Source organism: Tenebrio molitor, chromosome 1 (assembly GCF_963966145.1).
Source record: "Tenebrio molitor chromosome 1, icTenMoli1.1, whole genome shotgun sequence".
NCBI lineage: Eukaryota > Metazoa > Arthropoda > Insecta > Coleoptera > Tenebrionidae > Tenebrio > Tenebrio molitor.
This window is the reverse complement of record NC_091046.1, coordinates 10,189,742-10,216,908: the sequence shown is the minus strand read 5'-3', so window position 1 is coordinate 10,216,908 and position 27,167 is coordinate 10,189,742. Positions and strand designations below refer to the sequence as shown.

The 27,167-nt window shown below is 37.1% G+C and overlaps 2 protein-coding genes across 4 annotated transcripts in view; one reads left to right on the top strand and one right to left on the bottom strand.

Annotated features, from left to right (window-relative positions):
* The window catches only part of LOC138122899 (Krueppel-like factor 6), a 300,113-nt gene that overhangs the window by 80,522 nt on the left and 192,424 nt on the right, over positions 1–27,167 (top strand). The window lies entirely within an intron of this gene.
* Positions 12,076–14,672, bottom strand: LOC138122875 (uncharacterized). The gene is made up of 5 exons (XM_069037263.1): positions 13,781–14,672; positions 13,426–13,710; positions 13,166–13,373; positions 12,753–13,111; positions 12,076–12,692 (listed from the first exon to the last, which is right to left on the bottom strand). The coding sequence occupies exons 1-5, from the start codon at positions 13,892–13,894 to the stop codon at positions 12,207–12,209; spliced, it is 1,452 nt and encodes a 483-aa protein (XP_068893364.1). The 5' UTR covers positions 13,895–14,672; the 3' UTR covers positions 12,076–12,206.

Genomic DNA, 27,167 nt, shown 5'->3' with positions numbered 1-27,167 from the left:
GCTTTTCAAATGGCACCCGAGTGAGCAATCTGCGCCAGAATAATAAATGCTTTGCTCGCGACAAAACCGAGTCAACTGAGCTGGAGGCCGTATGGTCGGCCAGCGGTCCAGACCGGTGGACATCCGGATCGTCGACGGAACGCGACGACGACCCCGCTGTTCGGCTGGATCCAGTAATGATAAAGGAGAAGTAACGATCAAGATGAATCGGAGCATCAACCAGTCCTGGAACACCAACGCCAGGATTGGAACACGTACGATGAGGTGCACGGATTCGTCGTGCCGTTATTATTTTAGTTTTAGTTTTACAACAGGAATTACTCGCCAGACGAGATAATTAAAACGGTACATGCGTTTAATGGACTTCCTACAAGGACAGAGATGATGGTGCAGGATTTGATGCGCTTCGACGGCATCATTAATGGTATAAATAATCAGAAATCCATCAGCAAGACGAGGGTAACATCAACATCAAATTCATTATCCTTGTTTTTGCCGATACAAGCCGATCCAGCTTCCCAAAATATTCCAGCGCGTCCAGTTTTTTGACGCGACAGATACATTATCTGCCACCCTTTCAATTCTTCCGTCCAGCACTTATCGGTGGAATTGAAAATTTAATTAGCAACACGACAAAGCCCGATTGCTCTATTAAAATGACTAATGTAATTAGACGAACATGGTGTAATTGCTTGTTTTAAATTTATTCGTTCGAGTCGAGATAGTTAATCGAGGATATTGTGACAGAAACGTTAACGAGCAATCGGAGGTAATTGAGTAATGTGGGTTTTGACTCGTGAAAAAATTAAACATTAATTTATTAGGGCATCGCGATATTAAAGTTTGACATGTCCCGTGCGCCCAAAACTAATTAAAAGTACATTTTCCGATGGCAATTAAAATGTGGACCTACGCGGTTAAATATAAAAGCTGGCGGTGAAAAGCTCCGTCGAAGCTTTCTGTTCTAGTCGGGCGATGAGTCAAATTTCGGGGTTGGGGTTTGGCAAGATCATTGGGAATTTCAGTGGGTTAGGTTCCGCGAACTAAAAGCTTTGTTTGACGTGGCCGATAGGATGGCCTTTAAAACTGAAACGATAACTCGTTTTATATTGCGCAGATCAAGTTCTTGCAGTGGAACTAGTCGAAGCCGGCTCATTTCGGCGTTATTTTTAGAATCGGGTTTTAATCGCGTCCGCCAAAATCGTAACGAACACGGTTCCGCTCGCATTAACGAATATTTCACGTGCGTAAACAGCCCGAATTAATTTTAATTTAAACGCACCACCCGACAACGAAAATTGACAATGTGCGTGCCGATAATTGACAGTAAATATAAAAAAACGAGTTTATTGCGTATGTTGGTTCAATATTCCATTATCATTGCATCCTTTTATTTCTTTCACCCTCGTACTTTTTATAATGGCTCGAGGGTGCTTGCTTTTTAATGTTAAGTGCTCGTCTAAAAATGGAGTGAAGAGGTTGTTTCATCAAATTTTAGAAAGTTCTTCTGGCAGCAGCAGTCGGGACCTTTTTTCAGCTCTCGATTTTCTTTTTACGTAATGCATGCTCATGTTGTGGTGCACCGGTGATGCAATTAATTGTCAACACGTCGGCCTTGGAATTCTTACACGTTTACTTCAACGGAGGTAAAGTCATCAAAAATAAATAAATAACGACTAGGTATCTTGTTTTGCGATATGAGAACCTTTGCGCGTTAGTCATCCGGATGTTATGCAGCCGCGAGGAAGTTGTCAGTTAAGTCGTTTGTTGTCCTTAGTCGTCGTGAGTGCAGCTCCATTGTCCACTTTTAAATGGCGTCTGAAGGATGTTCGTCTGCCGATCACATCACTGGGCATGGGAAATCACGTGACCGCTCTCGAAAGTTCAAAGGACCAGTTCGACTGATCAAATCCCGAGTTTCTGAACTTCCACAGCAAACCAATCAAGACTAAGAACGCTTCTCCAATCATCCGTTGTTTTGGTTTTAGTCCCATTAGCGTTTTCTAAGACGTCTGGAATAAATCGGGGCCTCTTTCTACGAACGTAATGGGGTGTGCGATGCAAATAACTCGGATGTTATTGAAAACCCCGGGCGCGTATTCCATCAGTCATGTCGGAGGAGTGATACCGAAGACGGCGGCGCTTGCCGACATTGAGATTTCGCACGTGTCTAGGGCTCCAGGAAATGAAGTAGCTCGCCGGTGATCCTCGGTCTGTCGACTTAGCCACGTGCCCCCCAACTAGCGGCCTCTTCTGAGGTCGATGTTTCACAGAGTGCCGAAGGATTTTATCTACCGGTCACTAACGTTGAACGATGGATGCAAATATGTGTAGATGAAAATGAAGATCTCGGAAGACAACAATAACTTTTTTCATCTTCGCAAACATACACTGCTCTAGTAAATCAATATAACGAGCGTCCAAAAAAATATGTCTTATCATAACCTTAATTTTTTGTGATTACATACTTCCCTGACTCTTTCAAGGGTTTCTGAAAGATGTTTTGATACTGGTCCACTACCACTTTTTCAACTCAAAGTTGGCGTTGAAGAGTCGATTGTGAACGCACCACTCGTCAGTCAACAGAGCAAAAACGCAAACACCGCAAAAAGCGAGGTTAGATTTAAACTGCTGATCCGTGATGCGTTCACAATCGATTCTTCAGCCACAACTTTGAGGAGAAGTTTAAATGAACACCCGATCTTTTTCATCATTTGTCAGACAACTTCTCTGACTGTTTTCTGGTTAACAGCACACAACAGGTATTTGAATGTATGAATATATGTATTTTTTTAATTCTGAAAATTCTCCGACCGGTTAGAATTAAACAAGAGCGCGTCTGTTAAATCCGAAGTGACTGGGGAATTTATTAAGGTCGACAAAGTGTACGGATTTGGTTGTTTTGTCTAGCAGCGTAGGCTTTACGACTCACATTTAATTGAATAATGGCGGATGTGCATTCTTCATGTATTGGCTCGAACCGATTCCAATAAGAAAATAAAAGAAAATCGAGCCGGTAGCCCATTCGTGCTGGCCGAGACCTTCCCCGCGTTTTGTCCTAATTCGTATTCTGCGTCCTTGCCCCTTCCTGCGGAACAGTTTTTGAGTGCTTTTATTATCGGAGGAGCGTTCTCCCTTCGAGATCCGGCCCTCGACTGGCACACCGACCCAAATAGGACGAATACATTGAACCCTTGAATGGATAACGCGACGCTATTACTAAAACAACACGGGTCAGCCCTATCCCATACCAGAATGAACACCCAAATGCCTTATTTGTCGTGCTTTTCGCAAGCCGACGCTGTGTCATTGGTCCTTGGAAATTCGGGATGAATGGAACCGGTCCCGTCACCTGTTATTCAAAGCCAAATACATAAAGCGGACGCAAAATCCGTGAACACCAGATTACGACTTACAACAATAACTGTCAATAAGTCGTCCAGGTATCTTAGTTATCTTCGGCTTTTAAAATGTGGGCGTTGCAAGGTGGGAGATAATACAGGGACAATGAAACTTTAGATGCGAATCTAAAACATGACATTAATACTCGTTCTAAATTCATGGTTCAGGGAATCTTGTTGTTTATGGATTTTGGCACCCAAGCTGATTCTGAATTTGTTTGGCAGTAAGTTATGTAAAATCTCCATCTGAATGTTAAACAGTTTTATGTACTGAAACGGAAATTTGCTGATCCTGCAGTGTGGAGCAGAGAATATTACCCGGATTATTTCCAAAAGTTTTTTTATAAATAGTTTATTTTGTTGGATGAAGCTCAAGTATCGAGGAGGAGGAAAACATGCAAAGAACATGTTTTTGTTTAGGTAGAACGCATTGCAGTTAAGACGTTGTTATTGATGTTTTGTGTGATTTTTGTTCATGGAGGAGCAGCATCAGCTCGAATTTCAAACGTTCCGAAGAATATTGTAGCGCAGCTTCAAAACTAAAACGATGTTTAAAAAAATATTTTTGTGGAAAATTCGTTTGTGTCATCTCTGGATGGAATCGCTCTTATAAAAGCTTCTTATTCAGTTACAAGATATCCCAAGTCTTCTACATAAAATAGTAATTACAATTAACCTAAGCCCACAAAATAGATGTAGGTTAAGTGGAGGGACTGTGGGAACCAATAATAGACTCTATAAAAAGTCGTAAAAAGAAGTACATATGTAATAAAAGAAATAAGAAAAAGTTAAGTAAAGATTTTACCATGGTCTTTATAATGAATTACTAACTAGGAAGCTTACCTTGCTGTACCCCCGGACTCTTGGTATTTTTTTTAGATTTTGAAGTCCATATTAAAGTATCGAGTGTTCATTTAAATTTCTCATCAAAGTTAGCGTTGAAGAGTCGATTGTGAACGCACCACTCGTCAGTCTGCACAATAAAAATACAAACAACGCAAAAAGTGAGGTTAAATTTGAACACCTGATATAAACCCTTTTAAAAATATGTGTTAAATAAATCATTTTTATTTTATACAGTATGTCGCAATAAGATGAAGAGCCTGATCTTTTCGATACTTTTTACGTTGAAAGTACAGGGTTATTCTAAATCAGGGATGAGCAACCCGCGGGCCGCATGCGGCCCGCCACACTTTCTCATGCGGCCCTTTAAAGATTTTACATTTTGACTTTTGAAACTTTTGTTAACCATTGCATAATTCACCAACAGAATCTTTGCGCAAAAATTTTAAATATGCCTAATGTCACTACGCCTGTAATAAAACTTATGAATTTTCTCAAATCTTGAGCGTTAAATCACCGCCAATTTAATGAGTTTTTAAAAGATTTGGGAAGTGAATATGGTGATGTAATTTACAACACAGAAGTGCGTTGGTTGAGTAGAGGTGCTATGTTAAAAAGAGTATATAACTTAAAAAATGATATTCAATTGTTTGTGGAAATGAAAGAATATCGATTTCCCCATTTCAAAGATAAAGAATGGATGTGTGATTTTGCCTTTCTCGTCGATATAACTCAGCATTTGAATGACTTAAACATGGAACTTCAAGGGAGAAACCAGTTCATTCATAACATGTTTGATAAAATTAATGTTTTTGAAAGCAAATTAAAATTTGGAACAAACATCTGTTGTCAAACAACATGTCACATTTTGCACACCTAAAAAAAGAAATTTCTTCAGAAACCTGAAAATATGCCCAGCATTTACAAAAATTAATAATGGAATTTGAATCGCGATTTAAAATATTTAGATCAGAAAAAACCGTTCGTAGTTTTAACATTTTTTCTTCCCCATTTAATATAGACGTGGAAACAGTTCCGGATGAGTTACAAATGGAATTAATAGATTTACAAAACGACACGGATTTAAGAAATAAATTTCAAAATGTTGACACATAATTTCTACCAAAAATACATAAGTTTAGAAAAATCCCCACGATTAGGCAAAGCAAATAATGACACTTTTTGGAAGTACTATGCCGGCCAAAAAATTTTGGCCGTCATTGTCTGTCAATTCAAAAAAAAAAATGTAATCCGTACTTTATTGTCATCATGATTACCGTCTTGATTATGAACGTTATTTTTTGGGTGGTAAATTTCAAAACTCAAAATTATTTTGTCATTTCTACTACATACACAGAACGTTTACCTCAGGTTATCTATGTACGATTGATCTAATTTTGTTTATTTATGTCGGATTTTTGGAATATCTGAGCCTCAAACAGTTTACATTGATTGTCAAAATGACAAGAATCGAAAGTGGGGTTACGATTCCTAAAGGTTTATTTACACTTTACTTGAATGTCAAGAAAGTGACGGCCAACATTTTTTGGCCGCCATAGTACCTATGTTTGCGAACAATTGTTTTCCGCAATGAAAATAATTAAAAGCGATCATGGATGATGTACGGTTAGAAAGCTGCGTGCGAGTTGCTGTGTCGTCTATATCTGCAAATATAGACCAATTGATGACCAAGAAGCAATGCCAAATTTTTCATTGAGTATTTTATTTCGGTAATTTTTATACTAGATTTATTTTGTTAATAAAGATATAATTTGAGTTCATCATGTTTCTTAAATGCGGCCCGCACAACATTTTTAAATTTGATGCTGGCCCGTTGTAAAAAAAGGTTGCTCATCCCTGTTCTAAATGATTGTAGTCGAAGTAGGCGTGAAAACTGAATGTAAAATTTATGGTTGCCGCTCCACATAAAAAAATCATCAAAATGATGTGTTAAATTGGGTGCAAAATAACTCAATATTTTTAAAATTGATTGTAGAACAACTCAATATTTCTGGATTCAATCGTTAATTTAACAAAAATAAATAAAATCCTCATCAGCGCACTTTTCACCTAAAAAATGACAGTGACAGCGACACAACTGACAGTTCACATAAAAGCGGCAAAAACGTAATAACATGGGCATGGCCTACTTCGACTACAATCATTTAGAATAACCCTGTATAATCTATTCATATTGATTGTGACCACTCCCTAGTAACTTTTCAGGTTATTGATAGGGAATTTTAGATAACACTAAATCAAGTCGCAGTTGGCAACTCTCGGAGGCGCCATTTTGACAGAAATGTCACGCTCACAGAAGACAGAACGGAGAACGACTTGCGCAAACGTTTTTCGGCGGGCACTGTGCGCATATGTATAAAATTGAGTTTTGGTACAATATTTTACAATTCAAAAAGCAAATGCCACGTCGTCTTCTCAAAATTGGAACTAAACGGTTAATATTGACTTGTTTCGAGACATTTATTGAAGCCAACGGGAAAACTCACAAAGACGAACATCACCAATAAAGTTAACTCTATTTGTGCTTTTTTGTTGTACATTTTGGCTAGTAAGTGTTGTAGTTTGATACCTTCTGTCTTTTCATTCCTTGTAAATCATTTTTTTGAACTTTCTGTCTGATTAGTTTTTATCTGAAAATATTTCTATTAATCAATGCTAATTGAAAGTTCTGATTACCTTTAGTAATCCCTAGGCATTTTTGGCGTTTGTCTTACTGCCAAATGACCATTTCCTTCGTTCTTCAAAAATATCAAGAATTGCATGAGGTGATTTCAAAGTTTTTAGGTTAAATAATCTGTACCTGGATATAACCCCACTTTTCAACAGACGTGATCACAGAATCAAACAGACGTTTTTAGTTTCTCCTACTTCAAATATTGATTTCCGAAATTGATATTGATAAATACATTAAAATCATTGCTTTACTACCATGGTCAAGTTTTGACAATTCTGACATTTTCACATCATGTTCACACCACACAAATATTTAGTGTAAAACGTACGCAGCACACAGCTAAACAGCGCCTACTATGTTTTTCGTTGTGGTCACAATCAAAGTGAATAGATATTACATGAGATCAAAATTGTGTTCTTCAACATTTTCAAATTTTTTTTTTTTTGATGTTCGAAGCAAAATATCGAGAATTCATCAATTTATGAGTCTCAGGCGGTTTCGTTCACAACTTACAGTTGAGCTGAGTTTTGCAGGGACTACAAAATAAAATAAAAAATAAAAGAATCGTCCAAGGTCACGGAGGTATGGGAGAGTGACCTCGTTCGTTGGAAGATCGACTTCAATACAACTTGGAGATTGAAAATTGAGTCTCTCTGAAATGTTTCTAATTTTTCTGTTGCAAAACGTAAAATAACATTGGTTTAAATTCCTCGACCATAATTTGTAGGTGTGTGAAACCACCTGCACAAATCCGCGTGGTCCGTTGTTACGTTACCCTTTTGTCTCATGAGCTTTGGGCTTGTAGCATCGGAAAGTAACGTGCAAGAACATTTTCCGAGGGATTTAAAGATAATTGCGTTAGTCTTACCAAAGCTGATTTTCTTGTTTTTGGATCATGTTTTGCAAACGATTCGCTTTTGCACCCAATTAACCGTCGCCTTTGATTCGGAACGGAGGTGTTCCGGCCAAGGTGGTGGTTCAATTATTTATTGTGGAATTAAGACTGCGGCCGGTGTATGTTTGGATGTGGGCGGGTTCGGTCTTGCAGGATTTCGCACACATGCAGGAGGAAATGCAGGCGAGGTTTGCGGTTAAGACTGGTGAATTTACAAGTTCGGGGAATTAACAGGCAAAGGTAATCTTGACGAGGAGTAAATCAAACGAGCGATTTCCCAATCCGCAACAGATTAGCAGAATCAGGTATCACGCTCCTAGCCGTTATTAACATGACCGATGCAGGAAATCGGTTCGATTTGTTCCGTTCGAAACTATTAAAGCATTTCCAGTGCACCATTGTTATTGACACATACTGCAATACATTAACGTCGATTTGGCGTGAACGCCGAACGCGGAAAACTGGGCAAGGAACTGGGCCACCTGGAAACGCGAGCTTTTTCCGGTGTGGGTGCCGTCCGGACTCGGTACTACAGGGCGTATTGGTTTTTTGTGTGCAGCCGCTTAATCGACTATTTATAATTGATACGAAAATTGAAAGCTGCTGCGGGTGAGCGCTCTTTTTATTCAGTTTTTCCATCCGTTATGTGGTTCACGTTTGATTTGACCGGTGGTACGTGTGTTTACGTTCACTTGAACGTTTTCGCTGCAATGAGTTAATGCGTTCCAAATGACATTAGCCCGAACGTCAAAAGCCTGATTAAAAAAGTTTATTAAACGAGATGAGAAAATTATACGTCAACATTTCAATTTGCCGCTCAAATAATCGAAGGCAAGGGGTGATCGCTCACCCTTGAAGGAAATATCAACACACGCAATAATTGTCCGCAAACACACACCGTTCCGGTGTTATTACGCACCAAGAGAAATCTTTCATCGCGCCTCGTTACCGCGGAACTCCTGTCTCCTCTCATTTTTTAGGAATTCGACAAGCAGAAGATGCTAAGAAAAATAAGATTTTACGCCGTCGCCTTCGATGGCAGCGTGTTTGAACTCGTACCTTTTTCAAGATAGAAATCCAATACGAGCATAAATCTGATTGGTCGTAAATCCTATCTAATCCCAGAAACATTAAGAAAATATTTTTTGTAATGTGGCAAGTTGGGCGAGGGTGCGGTGAGAAGTTTGACGCGTGTTTCGTTCGGAAGATGTTGCCTCGCATTTGTCGCAAATAAACTGAAAACTGAAATAGTGACGGTTATCTGAACCGCGATTGATTTACCTGTTTTGAGCGAGTTGTTCTGAGTTTGTTTTCTCGTTCCAGGTAAGGATGCGTTTTAATTCGCCAGTTTCCAGTCGGCGTAAGTACCTTTGTTGTAAGTTTATTGCAAGAAGCCGTGTCTGGTGCAGGCTTTGTTTTATTTTCCGGCGAGTTCCGGAAAATGGCAGTTCCGCTCGGTCTCATCGCCCGGGTTCATTTTAAATTCGAACGCAACGAAATAATCGTCGTAGCCTCTGGTTCTGGAAGTGAGCATCGAGCCTGGCAACTTTGTCGTAGGACATTTAGTTTTTGCAGTTTTATTGGCACAATGCCCGCGGTGTAAAATCGAATTTTCCGAGGGGAACCAAGTCTGCGCCGCAGCCGCAAAACGTCGGAAAAGTTTCGTCGGCACAACTGCTACATGGTTTTCCCATAACTTAACGTAATTTATTTGTTACTTAGTGACTTTAATATACTATTTAATATTCTCCGTCGCTTTAGGGTTAGTTTATGGAAGTCGACCCCCCTGACTTGATTAGATGAAGTAGCTACTTGAAATCGGAGTAAATGTATCCGTTTTATCCATTTTAAAATGTTTATTAGGCACGCACTCTGCCAGTTTAGCTTCCGAGGGTGGAACGGCTCTATAACCAGCTGGAGCTTTGCGTCTTAATCGTGCATTTCGCTGAATTTGTGGATTTTCAAAAATACAACCGTTGAGAATTATTTTATTCGGTGAACGTGCACGTTTCTAATTAGCCGTTCTTTCTCTCTTTCGCTCCGATTTCAATTCTGCCAACTGCGAAACAAATAAATTATATATTTGTTCAATATTTTATTTCCATAATTAAATGTCACATATCGTGACTGATGGTAATTGGTTGTCTAGTCTGCTCATCGGATTAAATAACCTCCCGATTTGCACACCATTTTTTCACAATAATTTACTCGTCACTAATGTATAAATTATTTATTAAACGTAATTAACGTCCTCCAGCTAATTACACTTTTAGTTTACCCAAAACGTAAAGTTATAATTTTTATTATAAATAATTTAGTAATAAAATACATCATTTTGGAAATTAATTAGGAATAACATTTAAAATTTTTCTAAATATTCTCAATTAGCGTTCGATATCTTTTTCGTTTCATTAGTGCACACCTGCATAAAAAAGCTGAGCTCAAAGTTACGGAATTGGTGAAAAAAAATAGGTAAATTAGAATTTCAAATTAAGAAAAGATTTTCGTGTTTAAATTCTTTCGTATTTTTATTTTAGTTTTTCTAAATTCGACAAAACTGGAAATATTTTATGTTTGGAGCTTTTACAATGAAAAAGTTGTAACTGTAATGAGTTGTCAGTTGTCTATAATTATATTTAGTTTATTACTTTATTTATGAATGATTTTTTTTATTGTCAATCTCAGTGTTTCGGTTAAACAAATAATTTTTAGATGAGGTTCACGCTCAAAAATATCTTATTTTATATATCTACTGCACTAAAGATATATCACGTTTTTTATTTTCTTTTCCTAATGAATAAAAAATACGCGGCTTTCAAGTTTCAGCCACTTTCGAGTAAGAAAATTGTTTCTAAGTTGAAGTTTGAGGAGCTCTAACTTTTCATGCTTTATATCATGTGGTGTTACGTTCGTTGATTGTTTTATTTTTATCTGAGAAATATGTCCTAATTTTTTTTAGATCTGTTCCTACTCGAGTTTTAAAGCTGGGAAGAACGAAAATATTTGAAAAAGGTTCTAGTTAATTGCACAACATCAATTGAGTCAGCAGTGAAGTGTGTATTGTAGTAAGAAAGATGAGTAAAAATTTATTTTAATCCAAGTTTCGTTGCGAAACTTCAGTTGTCGTGACAGAACTTAAAATGAGTAAAGTTCCTGTAGATACGTTCAAGATTATTAAACAGTTTTAGGTTCTTAAAAAATTCGTTGCTTGTCAAAGGCTACTGTGAATTTTTAGTGATATCACGATGTAATTAAAATTTTTATTTTACGTTAAAGGCGATCTAATTACAACATATGTATATGTATATGGTTGAGAACAAAGAATTTAGGCTGCAATTATTTCAACTTTGTTTTACTTCATTTCAGATTGTTTTATTAAAGAGATAAACCACGAAAGAATTTAAATATTTGAAGTACAGCAGATATTTATGTGGTGTTGGGAGACAAACTTGGTTTGACGGAAATGCTATCACGTTTGTTGATATATAAATTTAGATAGGTAACGTTGTATGTTGATCTACAGTTATTTTGATGAATGTTGGGAAGTTGTCGAGGAAAATGTTCCGATCAGGATATTATCCCTTTTTCATATAAGGTTTTATTTTCAGCTATAATAAAACAGCTGGTATGGATTATACGAGTAGGATGTACGAGTGAAATCGTTCTCCTACGGACTCGTTGAATGTGCTGCTCCGGTTTCAGGAGTTGTAGCGTCGAGTATCATATGACGAGTTTATATTTGATGACAGAATACATATAATGAATGAATAAATGAGGAACATTTAAATTCAAAAACAGACGCAACGAGTTTTGCTTTTTGATAACTGTATTTTTGGAACTGATTTTGTTCACCTTTTTTCAGCTTATCATCCACAATTTGCTGTCAAATTTGATAAATGTTAGAAATGTTCCAAAATATTGTGATCAATTCTTTTGTTTATCATCGTTGTGATGTCCTCTTAAAATTGTACTCAATTAAAATCAATGAAAAGGAATCGTGTGACAGATGAATTATATTCTTATCTATGTCAGTCAAAAATAAAATATGGATGTATTCTCTTATTACATCAATAGGAAAAATAAGTTTATTGCCACAATGAGATTTAATTTTTTCCATTTAGATACTAATTATTAGGGCCCGGATTTTAGGCAATTAAAAAGTCGGAAATAGGTGCCTAAAATAGTCCCTTAAACTACTGCAAATAGTCCCTTAAAAACTGAAAATAAGCCATACTAGATCCTTAAAGTTGTGGTTAATTAAATTAAAAAATGTGTTTTTAAAGTTTTAAGTAGGTACACACAACAAGATATTTACTAATTATTTTTTATTAATTAATATACAATACTACAAGTTTGTTAGTTATTTACATTGTTACGTATTTACATTGCATACAAGATATTGCTCTAAATTTTCTACTTTAAAACATTGTCGGTTATCCACCAAAATGTTATATTTTGAAAAACTTCTTTCTACCTCGCAAGAGGTAATGGGCGCAAATTTGTAATAAATTTCTTCCATTTTGGTGTCATGTTCCGGCACATCTTCACCTCTAAAAATTCTTGCCAATTCTAGAAGAAATTTGTATCCAGGATTTTTTTCAGTAACATCTTCAAGTTTTTTTAATGCTACTGCTGCTACAGGGCCTGGAGATTTTTTTAGGGAGGTAAATACGTTTTCAACAATTTTGATTGAATCGGTTAAAGGTAACCCATTTTTTTCCAATTGAGTAATACTTTCGCAGATTATTTTAAAATTACTGCGAACATAAATTAATTGGTTTTTTATTCCGGGTTTCTTCATTATAGACTGTGCTTTTTGAATAGCAACAGCAGAACTTCCATCAAAGGACATGACAACCTGTGAGTAGTTAAAAACAGTTTAACAATCAATTAATTTGCTTATCTTTTATATACTTACTTCTTTAATGGAATCAAAGTGTTCGCTGTAAAACATAGCAGCCTGAAGCCATGTTCCCCATCGTGTTAAAATTGGCTGTGGAGGCAGTGGCATTTCTTTTAGTTTTTCTTTGTACATTTCAACTCTCAAAGGTGCCTTAACGAAAATTTTTTTCACGTTCGAAATTAAATTATCCACATCTTCATATTGATAGCGAATTTTTTCAGCCACTAGATTTAAAGCATGCGCTAAGCATGTGACATGCACAATTTTTGGATAAAACACCTTAAGGTGTCTACCAGATTTTATCATATATGGTGCTCCATCCGTTACAAACAAAAGAAACTTTTCAGCAACAACTCTGGTACTCCACAAGATTTCTACGCATAGAAATTTTAAATCAAAATAAATTTAAAAAAGTGAAAAACCCTTACCTAAAGATTGATTTACGAATCTAGCTATTGTCTCATGATTTGTTCTTTCTAATTGTTTAGACGCCAAAAGATAAGATTTTCCAGGTTCATCTTCTGAAAGTTTCCCAACCAGACAATTCGCCACATATCGCCCAAGTGCATCTGTTGTTTCGTCAACTGAAACCCATATGTTAAAAGGATCCAGCTCATTCCGAATGCGGTCAATAGTCTAAAAGTGAAAATAATTTTAAATTAAATATTAAAAGATAGTATGTTCATACATCTTTGTAGCATTTTGGTAAATAATTTTTCCGTAAAGTAGACTCATCCGGAATTTTTCTACCACAATATTTTGTCAGAAAATTCTGAAACGCAGGATTTTGTAGTTTGTGCCATGGTATATTGGCAGCTAAAAAGACGTTACAAAGTTCCATATTGAATGTACTATTTGCCGATTCCTCCAAGTTCTGTGTCAGCAACGTTTGCCGAAGCGGTGTCATAATGTTCTCTTTATGGATGGCCGTTTGCTCATGCTGTTGCAAGTGACATTTTTTTTCGCATATAAACTACAAAAAATAAAATTTTCAAATAAGTAAAAAATATAAAATGACATATTTTTAATTATGCTTAACTTACCAGTTTACCACAAGCTTTACAAAACATTTCTCGGGTTGATTTTATTTCATATAAATCTTTCTTGCTTGTCCACTGTAATATTTTTTCGCGTAAACTAATTTTTTGTTTCGGCATTATGTTCACTTTAAACAGGTTCACAAGAAACACGACCACTGCACGGAGATAAAGTAAACGAGAAATGACAAATTTGTAATGCTTATATTTACGTCTCCCACCAAATTTCAGAGGAGATGGTTAATTTTATATTTCTTAAATTTTTAGAAAATGACACCCTTAAGGTTTCTCTTATTGTTTCACTTCGGGATTTTAATTTTCGTTTTTATGGCAAGGACCATTTTATAAACGTTAAAGCTTCTAACAATACCTAAGTATCAGAAAACATTAGACCGCGTATACCTGCACCCCTTCGAACAGAGGCAAACAGATAAACTCTGTAATTTATGCCAGTCCAGTCTAATGGTTTGTGGTACTTAGGTATTGTCGGAGTATTTACCGCTGACATCATGGTCCCAACCGTAAAAGCGAAAAAGTAATTCCTGTATTGTACTGCACTTTGTACATTTCAGTAATTACATCTCCTTAAATTTTAAAATCATAAAGCATTGTAAATTTTATTGAGGTACCACTTTTACATTTTCAATACCGTAAACTTCCCAGAATTCGAAAATTGGGAAAAAACCGCAAAAATGAAATTGATTTTTGGTCATTTTAGGCATGTTCAGGCAGTTAAAAGGTAAAATAGGTATTTAAAGGGCATTTTAGGCCGAATAGGCAGAATCAAATATGGCTCTAATTACTCTAATTAAGCCAGAAATCATTTATAGACAAGTTTCATACATGTGCCTTAAAAAATAAAAATAGTCCATTTTGCCTAAAATCCGGGCCCTACTAATTATAATTTGTTGTAGCGTAAGCAGAACTAGATGCGTTGCATTACTTCATTGCTTTCAATGGTCTTCGGTATTTGTACGTAAGTGGGGAGACCGCAGAAATCAAATAAAATTATGCTGAACCTTTTTTGTTGATTCATCGTTGGCGACGCTTTTATATCGGAGAATTTCGTCAGGATTTATTTAAAATTACAATTTCTCGGTTGTTCCTAAAAGGAGACGCAATGATGTAAGCCACAAAGTTGCTCATATAGTTAGCTTATTTATTCATGATGTCGGTTCCATAAAGGTTGTAGCGGCGCTCGTTATTTGTCAATCCTAATTTAAAAACCAGGAGACAAGCACCGTGGCCGCAAATGTTCGATGAAAAGCTTTTTTCAGCTTTCATCCAACTTTGTTAATTTTTTAATCGAACAGAAAACACCTTTGTTTTCCTGTTTTCCGTCTGTTTCGTTCCTCCAATTTAGAAAGCACTCTGCACTTAACTCGACAAACAAAGATCTCTAAACGGTGTCGGCTGTAATTGCACCAGACTCAATAATAAACAGACTAGTGTGTACGTAGAGGTGAGGCGGTTGCTGCGAGCACCTACCAAACTCAGTTGAGAAAACACAGAGGTAGGTAGGTAGTCGCGATGTCTGAGGAGGAGGTGTACGAGAACAACACGACCAGACCTACCCGGGTCGCATTCACGATCTTCGCAGGATCGCAGGATCCTTTCGACTACAATGGAAAATGTAAAGCGCGAATCCATCCAGTCGGCCGCGGAATGTCAGGTCGCTCGACATTAAATAACTTATATTATCTTGTGCAACACCTAAAGTTGCGGCCGTCGCCATGGAGACCCCGGATCGTTTTCCGGATCGACTCCGGTGTACGCGCGCCTCGCAAGGACGAAGTCCAAAACAAGGTTGACTCAGACGCACTAATTAACAGGGCGCGCTTAATTTAGGTTACTTAAAAATTCTCCAAACTGCTTCGCGGATGTTGTTTACTGATACGTTTTATTACGAAGTGGGAAGCGCCAGTGACTGTTGCCCATTTTTCGACAATTCGTTGGGAAAAACTTTAAATTTACTAAAAATAATCTGCTAGACTTTAAATAAACTGCAATACAAAAGAATGGATGTTGCGGGTATTAAGGTAGCACTGGCATTGCATCGGCATTTAATTAAGTGCTAGTATTTCGTTCATTCACAAATGAAAAATAAAAGAATTTAAAGATTTGTTACAGAGTTCTTGGCTAGTCGCCAAGACAATTTTTATTCAATAGAGTTTTTTTATTTTTTACGATTCAAGTACATACAATTGAATGAATGTAAAAATAAAAATAACTGTACATAGTTACAAATTTTTTTTACAAAATTAAAAATACGGAAGGAAACTAATAATATGAGGTGTAAAAATCTGCATGCTACTCATATTATTTGAAGAAATAATAATTTAATTTCTTTTCCGAGGTACACTTAATAAAGTAAATTGAGACACAAAAGGATTGCTATTGTGGGTATTAAGGTAACATCTGACATTATCCTAGGTGCTTGTATTTCATTCATTCGAGAATAAGGGAGTAAGGAACTTTACTACTTATTAGTTGTTAGAGTTTCCGTGAATAGTAGTCGCCTAGAGGGCAATTTTTTGTACCTTTTAAAGTACGTTTAATAAATTTAATGTAAGAAGTTTTATGTCGTTGAAATTTTTTGTTCTTTTTGAGCTTCATTCGGGTAGGGTGATCAGTTAGGCAAGTCAGGTCAGGTCAGGTCATGTTGAAGGTGGACCTTATTTTGCAACATAATGGAATTGGTAGACATGGAATGACCAGCGAGTTCTCCCGATTTTCGCTCAATTTTTCTTTTCTTTTAGGGATATTTAAAATCACAGGTTTACATTATCCAAACTGAATCAATCCTTGGAAGATCTGAGGAACAGAATTCAGTAAACATTATGTTATATGTTGTTTTGTTATTTGTTTATCATTCTTATAACATATTAAAATTGTGTCCAACTCAAACATGTTCCCGAATGACAATTTTTTTATACCTATGAAACCACATTGATATGATCAAAACTATAGACGGAATCGACGCACTTAAAAATAAAGTAACTGTTGGATAGAGAATTGAAGAAGGACCTTCCCAATGATGTACCACATGGACCCCTTTTTAAAAATTCAAACATTCTATGAAGAAAATGTTGATAATAATATATATTTCAAGAAAATCACAACTTTATTGACAAAAATTGAACATCTGTTTCTTCTACCTAAATCAGTAAACCAATAAAATTTCAATGGACATTCCAAGTATTTTGTATTGCCTGAAAATACATGTATTAATTTTTTTTTTGTAAATTGTCAAAAATTAGCAAACTGGTATTTTTCGATCAAGAAATGATTAAATGATTGGTATGATTGTGGCACACCTCAAATTATTCACAAGACAAAACTGTCAAACGCAACATGTCGGTCCTGTACCTGTACCTCATACGGTTAAGGTGATTATCCCTTTTATGGTAATACACCTTATCACACCTTAGTGAGGTCGCTGCACAATGATGTTAACTTTGTGAAAAAATAAAAAACCGCTTGTCTGAACGTTGTGTGAAACAATGCAAGCAAACCGCATACAGGTGGGTGCAGTTAATTCAATTTCAAAATTAAAAGCCGGATCGCCTACACTAATACCGTCATCATCCATCGGTAAATGAAAATGTCTCGGAGGTACTAGTTCAAGATCCACGAGATAATTTCAAACTTACGGGGAACATGATTTAAAAATTAATTACCGCACACCATCTACCGCCACAAATTGTTGCTTGGTCGTGTTTCGCTATCAATAAATTATGAGATATCGTAAAGATTAAAGCGGGGAGTTTGTTCTATAGCAAATCCATTGATTTTAATTCTGATAGTCATCGAGACGCCAAGTGGAAAAAAACATTCGTCATCGTCAGACAACGAACGGGATATTCCGAATCGTATTGACATCGATTATTTTTTTAAATAACGGTCTAAAAATCGAATTTGATTTTTTTTATCAAAAGCGTGGACCGTCAGACAGTTGACGTTAAATATGTTTTCTTTGGACCGTCGTTTCTTTGTCGTGTCAGCGTTTGGTATTAATGATGGTGATGGTGGTGGGTGTTTTATGGGGCATTATTTTCGACCGGAGATTTTTAAATTGAATCAACATAAATGTTTTATGAGATTGTAATTGTAATTTAGGCTAATATTCATCGCCCGCATAGGACATTTGAAATATGGTTCGCCCTTCACAAGTGGCTATTGATTAGGTGCTAACACAACAACCAGACACCCTTGGTGGAGAAAAAACACGGCATAATTTCGGAACACCCTCCCTTGTTGTGCTCTACCCCTCCACGGTTCTAGGTGTTGTGTTGTGAATAATGCTGTTTCGGTCAAGTTTTTGCCTCCCCAGCTCGAAGTTACGGTGGAATTTTAATGAAGTTATGTATAATAACAGGGGAAGCGGACCCCGGTTCGTGTTTCCAAAGAAAATATTTTGCCGAATACACTTTCATGTGTTTTGGATTGATCAGAAAAATAAGTCAACAAAAATATTGTTCTTGTGGCAGCTCTCCATTTTTTTATCAGGAGCGTGCAGCAGTTGGGCACGGAACTTGCGGAATCACTATCAATCATTAGTTCGGATTGAATCATTTTCATGTAAATATATTTTTACGCTCCGGTGAGTTCTGTAATGTTTTCCGTTTTGCTCTTCCAATGTTAAAGTGTTGGTGTAACAACGGCCGTCGTGAGCGTCATTGCGTGCGTAGTTAAACTCCGCGGTTACGGTAATTGCTTAATATGAATTTATTGCGGTTGCAATAAAATAAAATTCGAGTTTGTTCCAGTTCAAAAATGAAATCGCGATTAATTAAATTTAAGAAACTTTACGATCCGCGTAATTCTTGGCGCGGACACGGTCGGAGACCGAAATCCCGTTATGTATAAAACCGAAAATTCATCAGACGGTCCTAAATGAATTCGCGTTTTCCGGTTCTGTTCGTTGACATCAGAATGCAAAGGGACGAGCTGGAGAGAGACGTCGCGACGCCCATGTAACCACATTTTGCGCAAAATGAGGTAAAACGATAACGACACTCTGATGATGCACGGCCAACTTGCACTGCATTGAGCAGTTTAATTAAGCATCAGCTACGGCAAAATTGCATTTTTATGGGCCGTTGTGGCGTCGATTAGCCCTGCACGGCAGCGTCGGGCCGCCGCCGACGCCGCCGCAGGACGTCGAATCAACCGGAATTCTTTAGCGCATTATTAGCGGATACTGTGCATCATTAAGGCTTTATCTTTGAGCTGTAAATTATTGGCTTTTATTTTAAATTCAAAAGTTTTCGAGATTTCGATCCGTTGCACTTCCTTTCTAAGCTCGAACGGTGTAATTATGAAATACTTTCGACGCGACTCAACATCTTTGTAACGGCTCAAAGTTATATTAATTTTTTGCGAGATGTAACTTTCAAAAAAAGTCCTGTTACGGTGGAGCTGCTGAAACAAGAATTATTAGATACTTGGATTAAAACGAAGGGAAGCGACGTACTACTTCGTGGTGGACTTTTAAATTAAGTTCTGCGTGGCGATTCGGAAATGATCTCATCTTTGAACTTTTTTGAGGTGTAACGTTTATTTTAAAACGGTTACAGATTGATTCAATAGAGATTAATAATGTTTACGCAATACTCACGTTGTTTTCTAGTATTCATTCCGCTTTTTTGTTTGTCGTGACTCATTACAGGAATCTTCACACATCTGAGATTGTTGCAAAACAACTTGTCGACTATGTTGCCACCATTACGTAATAATGGAGCAGTAACGAGAAGTGCCATAATGAAAAGTCAAAGTTTGAGCTTGTCGCAGCTTTGGTTGTTTTTCATTTGTTTGGCCATTGGTACTTGGAGCGCACCTCGTTTTTGTTGTTTGTGTGGCACGACCTAAAGTACTGACGCAACGCGTGCTTACGGAGGTACCAACTCGCCAAAACGAGGAGTGACTCTTAATTGGTGCGCATTTACGGAGATGAAGAAAGTTTCTTTTTTTAATGACAGATCGGTGGTCAATGGCATTTGTGTTTCGCAAAAATCGCTGTGCCATTTAGCAGATTACATAATTTACCGTTTTATTATTAAATGGTTCGTGTGAAATGACCGCGGTGCATTCGTATGGAAAGCCTGCAAGAACTTGGACAAGTTCTCACGATTAATTCCACAATTTAATTGAAGTTGTGGTCTCTAATAATGTGAAATTATTTTTTGGACGGTTTGTTGTTTTGGGGTTTGTGTACTAATTAATTTTAATTTGTTTTGCTTAGTTTGCCTTTGGACTCGCATAAATTTCAATTGGAAATGTAATCTGCATATTATCCTGCTGCAGTGTACACAAAATACTGAGCTCCCCTGATGAGGTGTAAATATACACAGCAGAACGTGATACTCCTCTTTTTAGATGGTACCACCGAATCTAAGACACTAATTCACTAACTCGACGCAGTTCCAGTTCGTTTTTTGTAATATATTTTTTTTAATTCAAAAACTTCCCGTCTAAAGAAAAATCTTTGTCGATTTCGTTGTGTAAATAGTGTAATCGTGGGGCGACTTAATTTTTTGAATTTAATAACTGCAATGCCATCAAATATAACGGCCCCTCGTGTAATAATTTCTTTCGAAAATTTGATACTGTCATCATGAGCTTTGGTTTTATGGCGCGTGACATCACTTTTTTATCGACGATCAGCTTTCAAATTATAATTGAAAATCAAATGATAAAAAATCGCATTTGAATAGCCTCTGTTGCCATTCCATTAAATTTATGGGCATCTGTTTAAATTGGGGATTGCTAAAATCGTTTTATTTCAGGTAACTGGTTATTTCAATGTTTACTTTTTGCCCTAGATACCGATATATCATTTTCCTATGTTTTATTAAACTGATAATCCGATTAGTGGAAAAAACGATTTGTTTCGGTTAGATATCGGAAATTCTGTCGTGCAAAGTAACCCGATCGAGCTTTATATTTTTTTGAAGCTACGAATTTTTCCTCGTGCTAATTTGCATTTTAAACGATATTTTCACTTTATGCCCGACAGCTAATTAGAGATTTTCTGTGTAATTGTGGACGTGTCACGTAAACTTGACAACTTGTTGGATATGTAATTCAAGGGCAACGTTGTTAACAATAGCGAGGAAGAGAAACGGTGGCAACCACCTAGCAGCACACCCTCTAACAATAATATCTAGTTTAAGGGAATCGCAATAAGGGTTCATTATGTCCTGTGTATCGGTTCATACGGGCCATCGTAATGCCATTACCGTGCAGTGCTGGTTAATTTAAGATAATGCAAGTTTTCATCCCTCCCGTTTTAATTTTCATTGTTTTGGCGTTGCTTCATCACTGTCGTTTACACAAACGTTATGCGAAAATTCGCGATGAAATAGACCGGTAGTGTGGTGGAATTTTGCGGTGTATTAACTCCGTGGATTCAGAATTGTAAGAGTATTCAAATTCTCTGCTATTTCCTTGATGCTATGATTCTAAAGTTTAACCAACTCAGCAATATCCATCTTGCAGTATATTTCTCTGGATTTGTTTGTTTGCTTCCGGCTGATGCTACTTACTACAATGAAATTTTTTATTAGGTTTTTTGATCAATCAACGGGATCTCCGCTCGTGTATTTTGTTGTTGATGAATGTACATCGTCCGTTTCATTAGAATCTTTTACGGGGGTCTGTTTATCTGCCCCGGGGTGTTTGTTGTAAATTTTTAAAATTTCTTTTGTCTTCAACATTTTATTTACTTACAAGTCCGGCGGCGTGTGAATCTCATTTCGCTTCCACTCGCTCTGCACGGGAACGATTTTCGTCTGGAACAAATTTTTTCTTCCTGTAAGAAGAATATTTCAACGGAGGGGGGAAGTTACAAGAGTGCGCTTTGTAATCGTAAACAATCCCGACGGCGAGCTTTCTATACGGCAGCGAATAAGTTGATATAGCAGTCGTTAAAACAACACCGGCTTTGCTTTATCTACTAATTAATGTATTACTGCAAAAGCGTCATTAGGTAAAAGTTGGCTAATTAATCTCCGGGGGCTTTAATACTCTTCCAGTTGTACAAATGATTTGGCCGGTCGCTTCGAATAAAAAGTAGCCCTTTACAGCTCGCCGAAGCCGAGAAGCAGTTAAACTAAACGCTTTGCCTATTTAGTACTTAGTTCTATATTTAGTTTTCGAATGCTCGCTCGCCTGGTGAAGTATTTAGCGTCCGGTGCCCAATCTCGGTGCAAGTTTAATAACGTTCGGCTGCCCCTGCCGAAATGACCGACGAAATGGCGGTAAGATTTCATTTTAGTTATTCATGTTGGGGGCGGGGTGGTGCACAAGGGAGCCGTGCACCGCACAGACATGTGAATGAATAATTTTAGATCAGACGTTTTCAATTAGGGACTAAACGCGGCGCGCACAAAACGATGACATTGTGTTAATATTAATGGTCGACCTCCTTAGCACAGTAACTTTTTGCATCGCGTTGCGAAAGTGCAATGAGGACAGTGGTGTGCAGTCTCTTTGCTCAAGGCTCTTGCAGTAACGTTATTATCGCACATTCCATCCATTAATCTTCATATGTGCGCCATAACTCGGCTTTATCCACTCAGGATGTGTACAAGATATGTGGGTAGTTGTAAAACTATAGCTCCATTTCTTTCTCTAATGAATGTTCTATTCTCGAATAAGTAACTGTTGTTGGTGAGTATAGTGCGGCGAATGTGGCCCAAAAATAAATCTTTTAAATCGTCTTTATTTATAACTTTGTATAGAATTCTAGCAGTGTACGGAATGAACGTTCGGGAACCGCTGCATAAATATTTCTCTTGGAAAGTCTTATTCGTCAGCAGCGGAGGCGATTCCTTCTCCGCATAAAAGATAGATACATGGACACAGATGCAACACTGAGCATCCGGTATGCATTTCGAAACTCGCCCGCATAACTGACTTGACGAATGACGAGTTTTACGGTCGACGTGATTGACCGCAAATGTTTTTGCAATAAAATCCCAATCATTAACATAACGTAATTTGTTGCAGGTTAGTCGATTTGCCCTCGCGTCTCGCTCCGGTTGAACACGCCAAATTGGTTGTAAAGTGCGACGATATTATAGTAGGGGTAAATGCTTTTCTAATGAACTTTAAACTGGTTATTTAACCTCAGTTTAAGTGAGTGAATAATTCAACGAAATCATTGCCCAGTTTTACGTTTATTGCCGCTTCTAATTGTCTATGTGTCTGAATCATTGTCGTTAATTACTATACCGAACCCCCTCCGGTCCGACGCCCCCTAATGACTCAAAGGCCAGGCCAGGATTACGACTGCCTCCCTCGACTTGCCGACTCCACTCCGGCATTAGCCGGAGTTGTTGCACTTGCTCACCCGGTAGATTTTTTTTTTGTCGTTCAAGGTGGACATAACCAATTGTGGTTGAATCGAGTAGAACTTGATTTCTATCAGGTACCGGGAACTTTTCTGCGGTGCTGTCGCTTTCCTGAGCCCGACATTCCTCCGGTGCGGAGAGAAAAACAATAGAACATTTCACATTTTAAATGGATTCAGAAATAGCTTGCTTAATTGTGAACGCTCGTACAGGAAAAACGTTTCCAATAAACTAAACAGTCGGAGAAGCCTATTGTTCCACTAACATACTGGGTGTGTTTGTCAACACCAAGTTCTTTGCCTAGCTGCACCTAGTGAATGAGGCCAGTTCAAAATCTAATCGAAGTAAAGATGTTGAAGTAGCTAAAACCGCACCTAATATGAAGAACTGAAAGTTGTAATGTTTCCCAATGAGTATCTCTTCTGGCTTTACGTGAAATCCCTTTAGGACATAATAATGGTGAATGGGTCTGAATTTCTGATCACTGATCCTTTTTGTTCCAAATACCATGTGATCGAATATGTACTTTTAGAAGGTGATAAATCCCACTACTTTATTTACATATTATTATGTATTAATTATTGTTTATTATTCTTATTTACTATTTACATCTGACAGTTTAAGGTTATTATATAGTAAATTCGTTTTAATAAACAATTGTCAAAATTGGTAGTTGGTAGACTTGCCAAAATGTCAAACCTAGTTATTTCATAAATCAATCTTGGAATCTCTGAGTGTCAGCCAAATTTCATCTATTTGACATGTGCAGGACTTGTTTAAATATAAAAACATAAAATTCAAAATTGGCGAAGAATTTAAAGTTGAAGAATGACTTCACGTAAAAGGGGTCAGTCAGTCGCTTCTTCAACGTGAAAAGATGGCAAAGAATTGGAGACGGAAAAACCATGAATGTCGATGAAAGAAATTTGCGAGAAAGCTGCTCATATTTTTGATATAACCTATTTCCTAGTTTTTTCATTTTTCTAATATTAAACTAGTTTTTGTCTTTTATCTTTCAATCCACATTTTATTTAACCGTTCACATTTCCCGATTTATTGGATTACAAGTAAATATTCCGTACAAACCTTCATTTCTTCATGCTAAGTTTGAAGACGCAACTCACTTTTCAGAATCATTAAACATCACGAAACATTACTTTTGATGTGCAAGGTCTTAACAGATATCATTTTTCTGTAGGTACTTTCGTACCGGTCGCTGGATATGACATTATTATTGCGATTTGTGTAATTGCGATAGAAAAACGTCAAAGTGCAACATATACATAATCTCAATAAAAATCTAGTGTAAAAACCATTATGCATCTGGTCCATAAATACAATATTCTGGGGATTCTGGGGTGGTACAGTCCGGTCTTTTAAGAATTTTTGACATTGACAATTGTTTATTAAAACGAATGGACTTTACATTATACGTAATGGCATTCAAAAACAACAATTCGAAAATGCCGGGCGAAAGTTTTTTATACCTACATGTCATTTTGAAAATAACTTTCGTGGAGTATGTATTAAACATTCTCTGCAAAAGCGATTCTGTCAAAATTATATAGGTTATATTATTAAGTATCTTTACTCATCACTGCTAACATAAATAAAATTAAAATATGTAATTTCATGATCTTCGAAAAGATAAAAGTATTCGATCACATGGTAACGTGTGTTAAAAAAATGTGGTCCAGTGGCCTGGTGCTTGATTTTGTTTCTGATAACGGAAGTCTGCTGTCAAGAGGAAGTGTAGAACGAAAGACTAGAAGTAGATTAGATTTCAAAATGGTTGTCGAGGCAGTTGGCCATGAGAATGCACACCTTCTTTTAAGATTTAGTTAGAAAAAAGTAAAAGTAAATTTGGACAGGTTGAGGTTATGATCTAAAAGTGGGAAATAACAATTGTTTATAATAATGACCAAGTTCTCTGATGCCAGATATTTTTTGGTTAGAAGCGTTATTTATTAAGTTAACGAAAACAGGAATTCATAAGGCGTTCGTTGAAATGTTCTTGACCTTGACATTTTTTTGACAATTGAAATGTAAACCAAAGAAACTGCCAACTTAAATTTGAATTTTCAGGGCCAACTGCGTCGACAACCATTTTGAAATTTAATGTAGATCACTATAAATTTCAGAAACCGTTGAAAGAATTGGGGAATAGCCAATACTATACTGTAAAATGAACGGAAAACAAATGAAGGCATGACCAAAATCATCTTATTCGTCCAAATTTGTCAACTAAGTAGGTGACATATGTTTAAAAAAGAGAGAGAAAGTCGCAGCTTGCATGTTAAATTTATTTGAACACTCGTTATACAAAATACGTGTCTGTAAATCATCAAAATAATAAAGTTGCTCGTGTATACACCCGCTTTAATAAAACAAAATAATTTGCCATTACGTTGAACTAACGATCCTTTAACAAGTTAATTTTGCGGCATGAATTTTAAGGGAATCTGTAAAAAATTGTTGGAGCCGTTTTCTAAATCTCTACCTCAATTTTTCTCTTGGGCTTCCGAATGATCCCCAATTGAGCCATTAGACTTACGCTCAGCTAGCTGGAGTTTATTTTTGTTTCATTCCCTTTCATTTCAGTCAACAATTTACTTGGCTGTTAAATTTGTTGTCAATTACCATGTCGCTTCGTTCCAGCGAGTCCATGTCGGAACTAAGCGGAGAAGGATTTATTTTTAAGGAGACTGTATCATCGATTGATTTTTGTGTGTATGAATTTTTGATGCAATATTGAAAAATCCTCGGGTACAAAATTGACTCGGTAAGCTCTCCATCGTTCCAACAAACATTGAAAATTGACGGCATCGCATTGAAGGAGTTTTTGTTTTTAGATTTTCAGTTTTGGAGAGTCACAGGAATGTAACGACAGAACCGAACGATTCGATCGTTGTAGAAAGACAGAATAAGCCGACATTAACTTTTAAAATACGGTGGACCTCTCGTGACAATGATTTAAATTATTGCTAGGTAATAAGATTTCCCGAGTTTTTTTCCGGATAGCGAGCAAACGGTACTCGTAAAAATAAATTGATTTATGTTCGAGGGCAACATCGCTTACGTTCTTAAAAGCAAATTTATTGGTTCTCGATGTGTGTAATTTTCGTGTCGTCGTTTGCTTTTAAAAAAGATATGTTTACATGAAGAGCATCGCCCCAGGAACGGTGAATATCTCGTAATGGGCCATAACGTTTAAGTGTCATTTCGTTAATGTTATTAAACGTTTCCAAAAGCAGCAATTAATTTGAAGAGATCGTGTTAACGTTACGAAAGCGTGTTTCAGTCGAGTGTTTTGTCTGAGCCGAAATATAAATTTTAAATAAACCGACGGCGTAGGGAATGTGTGTCAACGGCTTGCCTCGTCATGTTTGTAATTTTTAAAGTAATCTGCAGTGTGGGTGTTTTGAATGCGGTCGTAAACATCGCGGACACATAAAGGGGAAGTACCGAGTACAGTTGATGCCGTCACGAGGGATAATTAGATCGTGAGGGTGAATTTATTGTGTCGTCTTCACCGAATCAGACACCAAATGCGGAAATACTTGTCTTCATCATAATATTTACGAAGAGACGTATGCTAAATTAAACAAATACAGTGAGCAAAGGCAGGCCTGCCACGTGGTGCTGTGACAGATGCCGTCCGTACGTCGAGGGCGGTGAAAGCTTCCAGGAGTTTGGAGCTTTTCTTGCTTCGTCGTCTGTTCGGTGTGCGATTTGAAAACGATGTCTCGTTAACACGTCAATAGATATCACCCGTTTGTCGGGCTCATCAGTCTGTATCAAATACGGCTCTGCACTTAACAATCCACTTTGCAATGGAGCGAACGAAACCGAACACTCTCGAAATCAATTTGTTACCCAATTGTAAAGAGTACCAATTTCCATCGTCTGCGGACTCCAATTTCAAAACAACGAGCGAAAATTGATACCGGCAACTACGGCACGCTTAAATAAGACGGAATGCGGTGCTTCCTCCCTTTATGAAGAAAAATTTTCTTCCCCTGTTGAAGTTTTCGAGC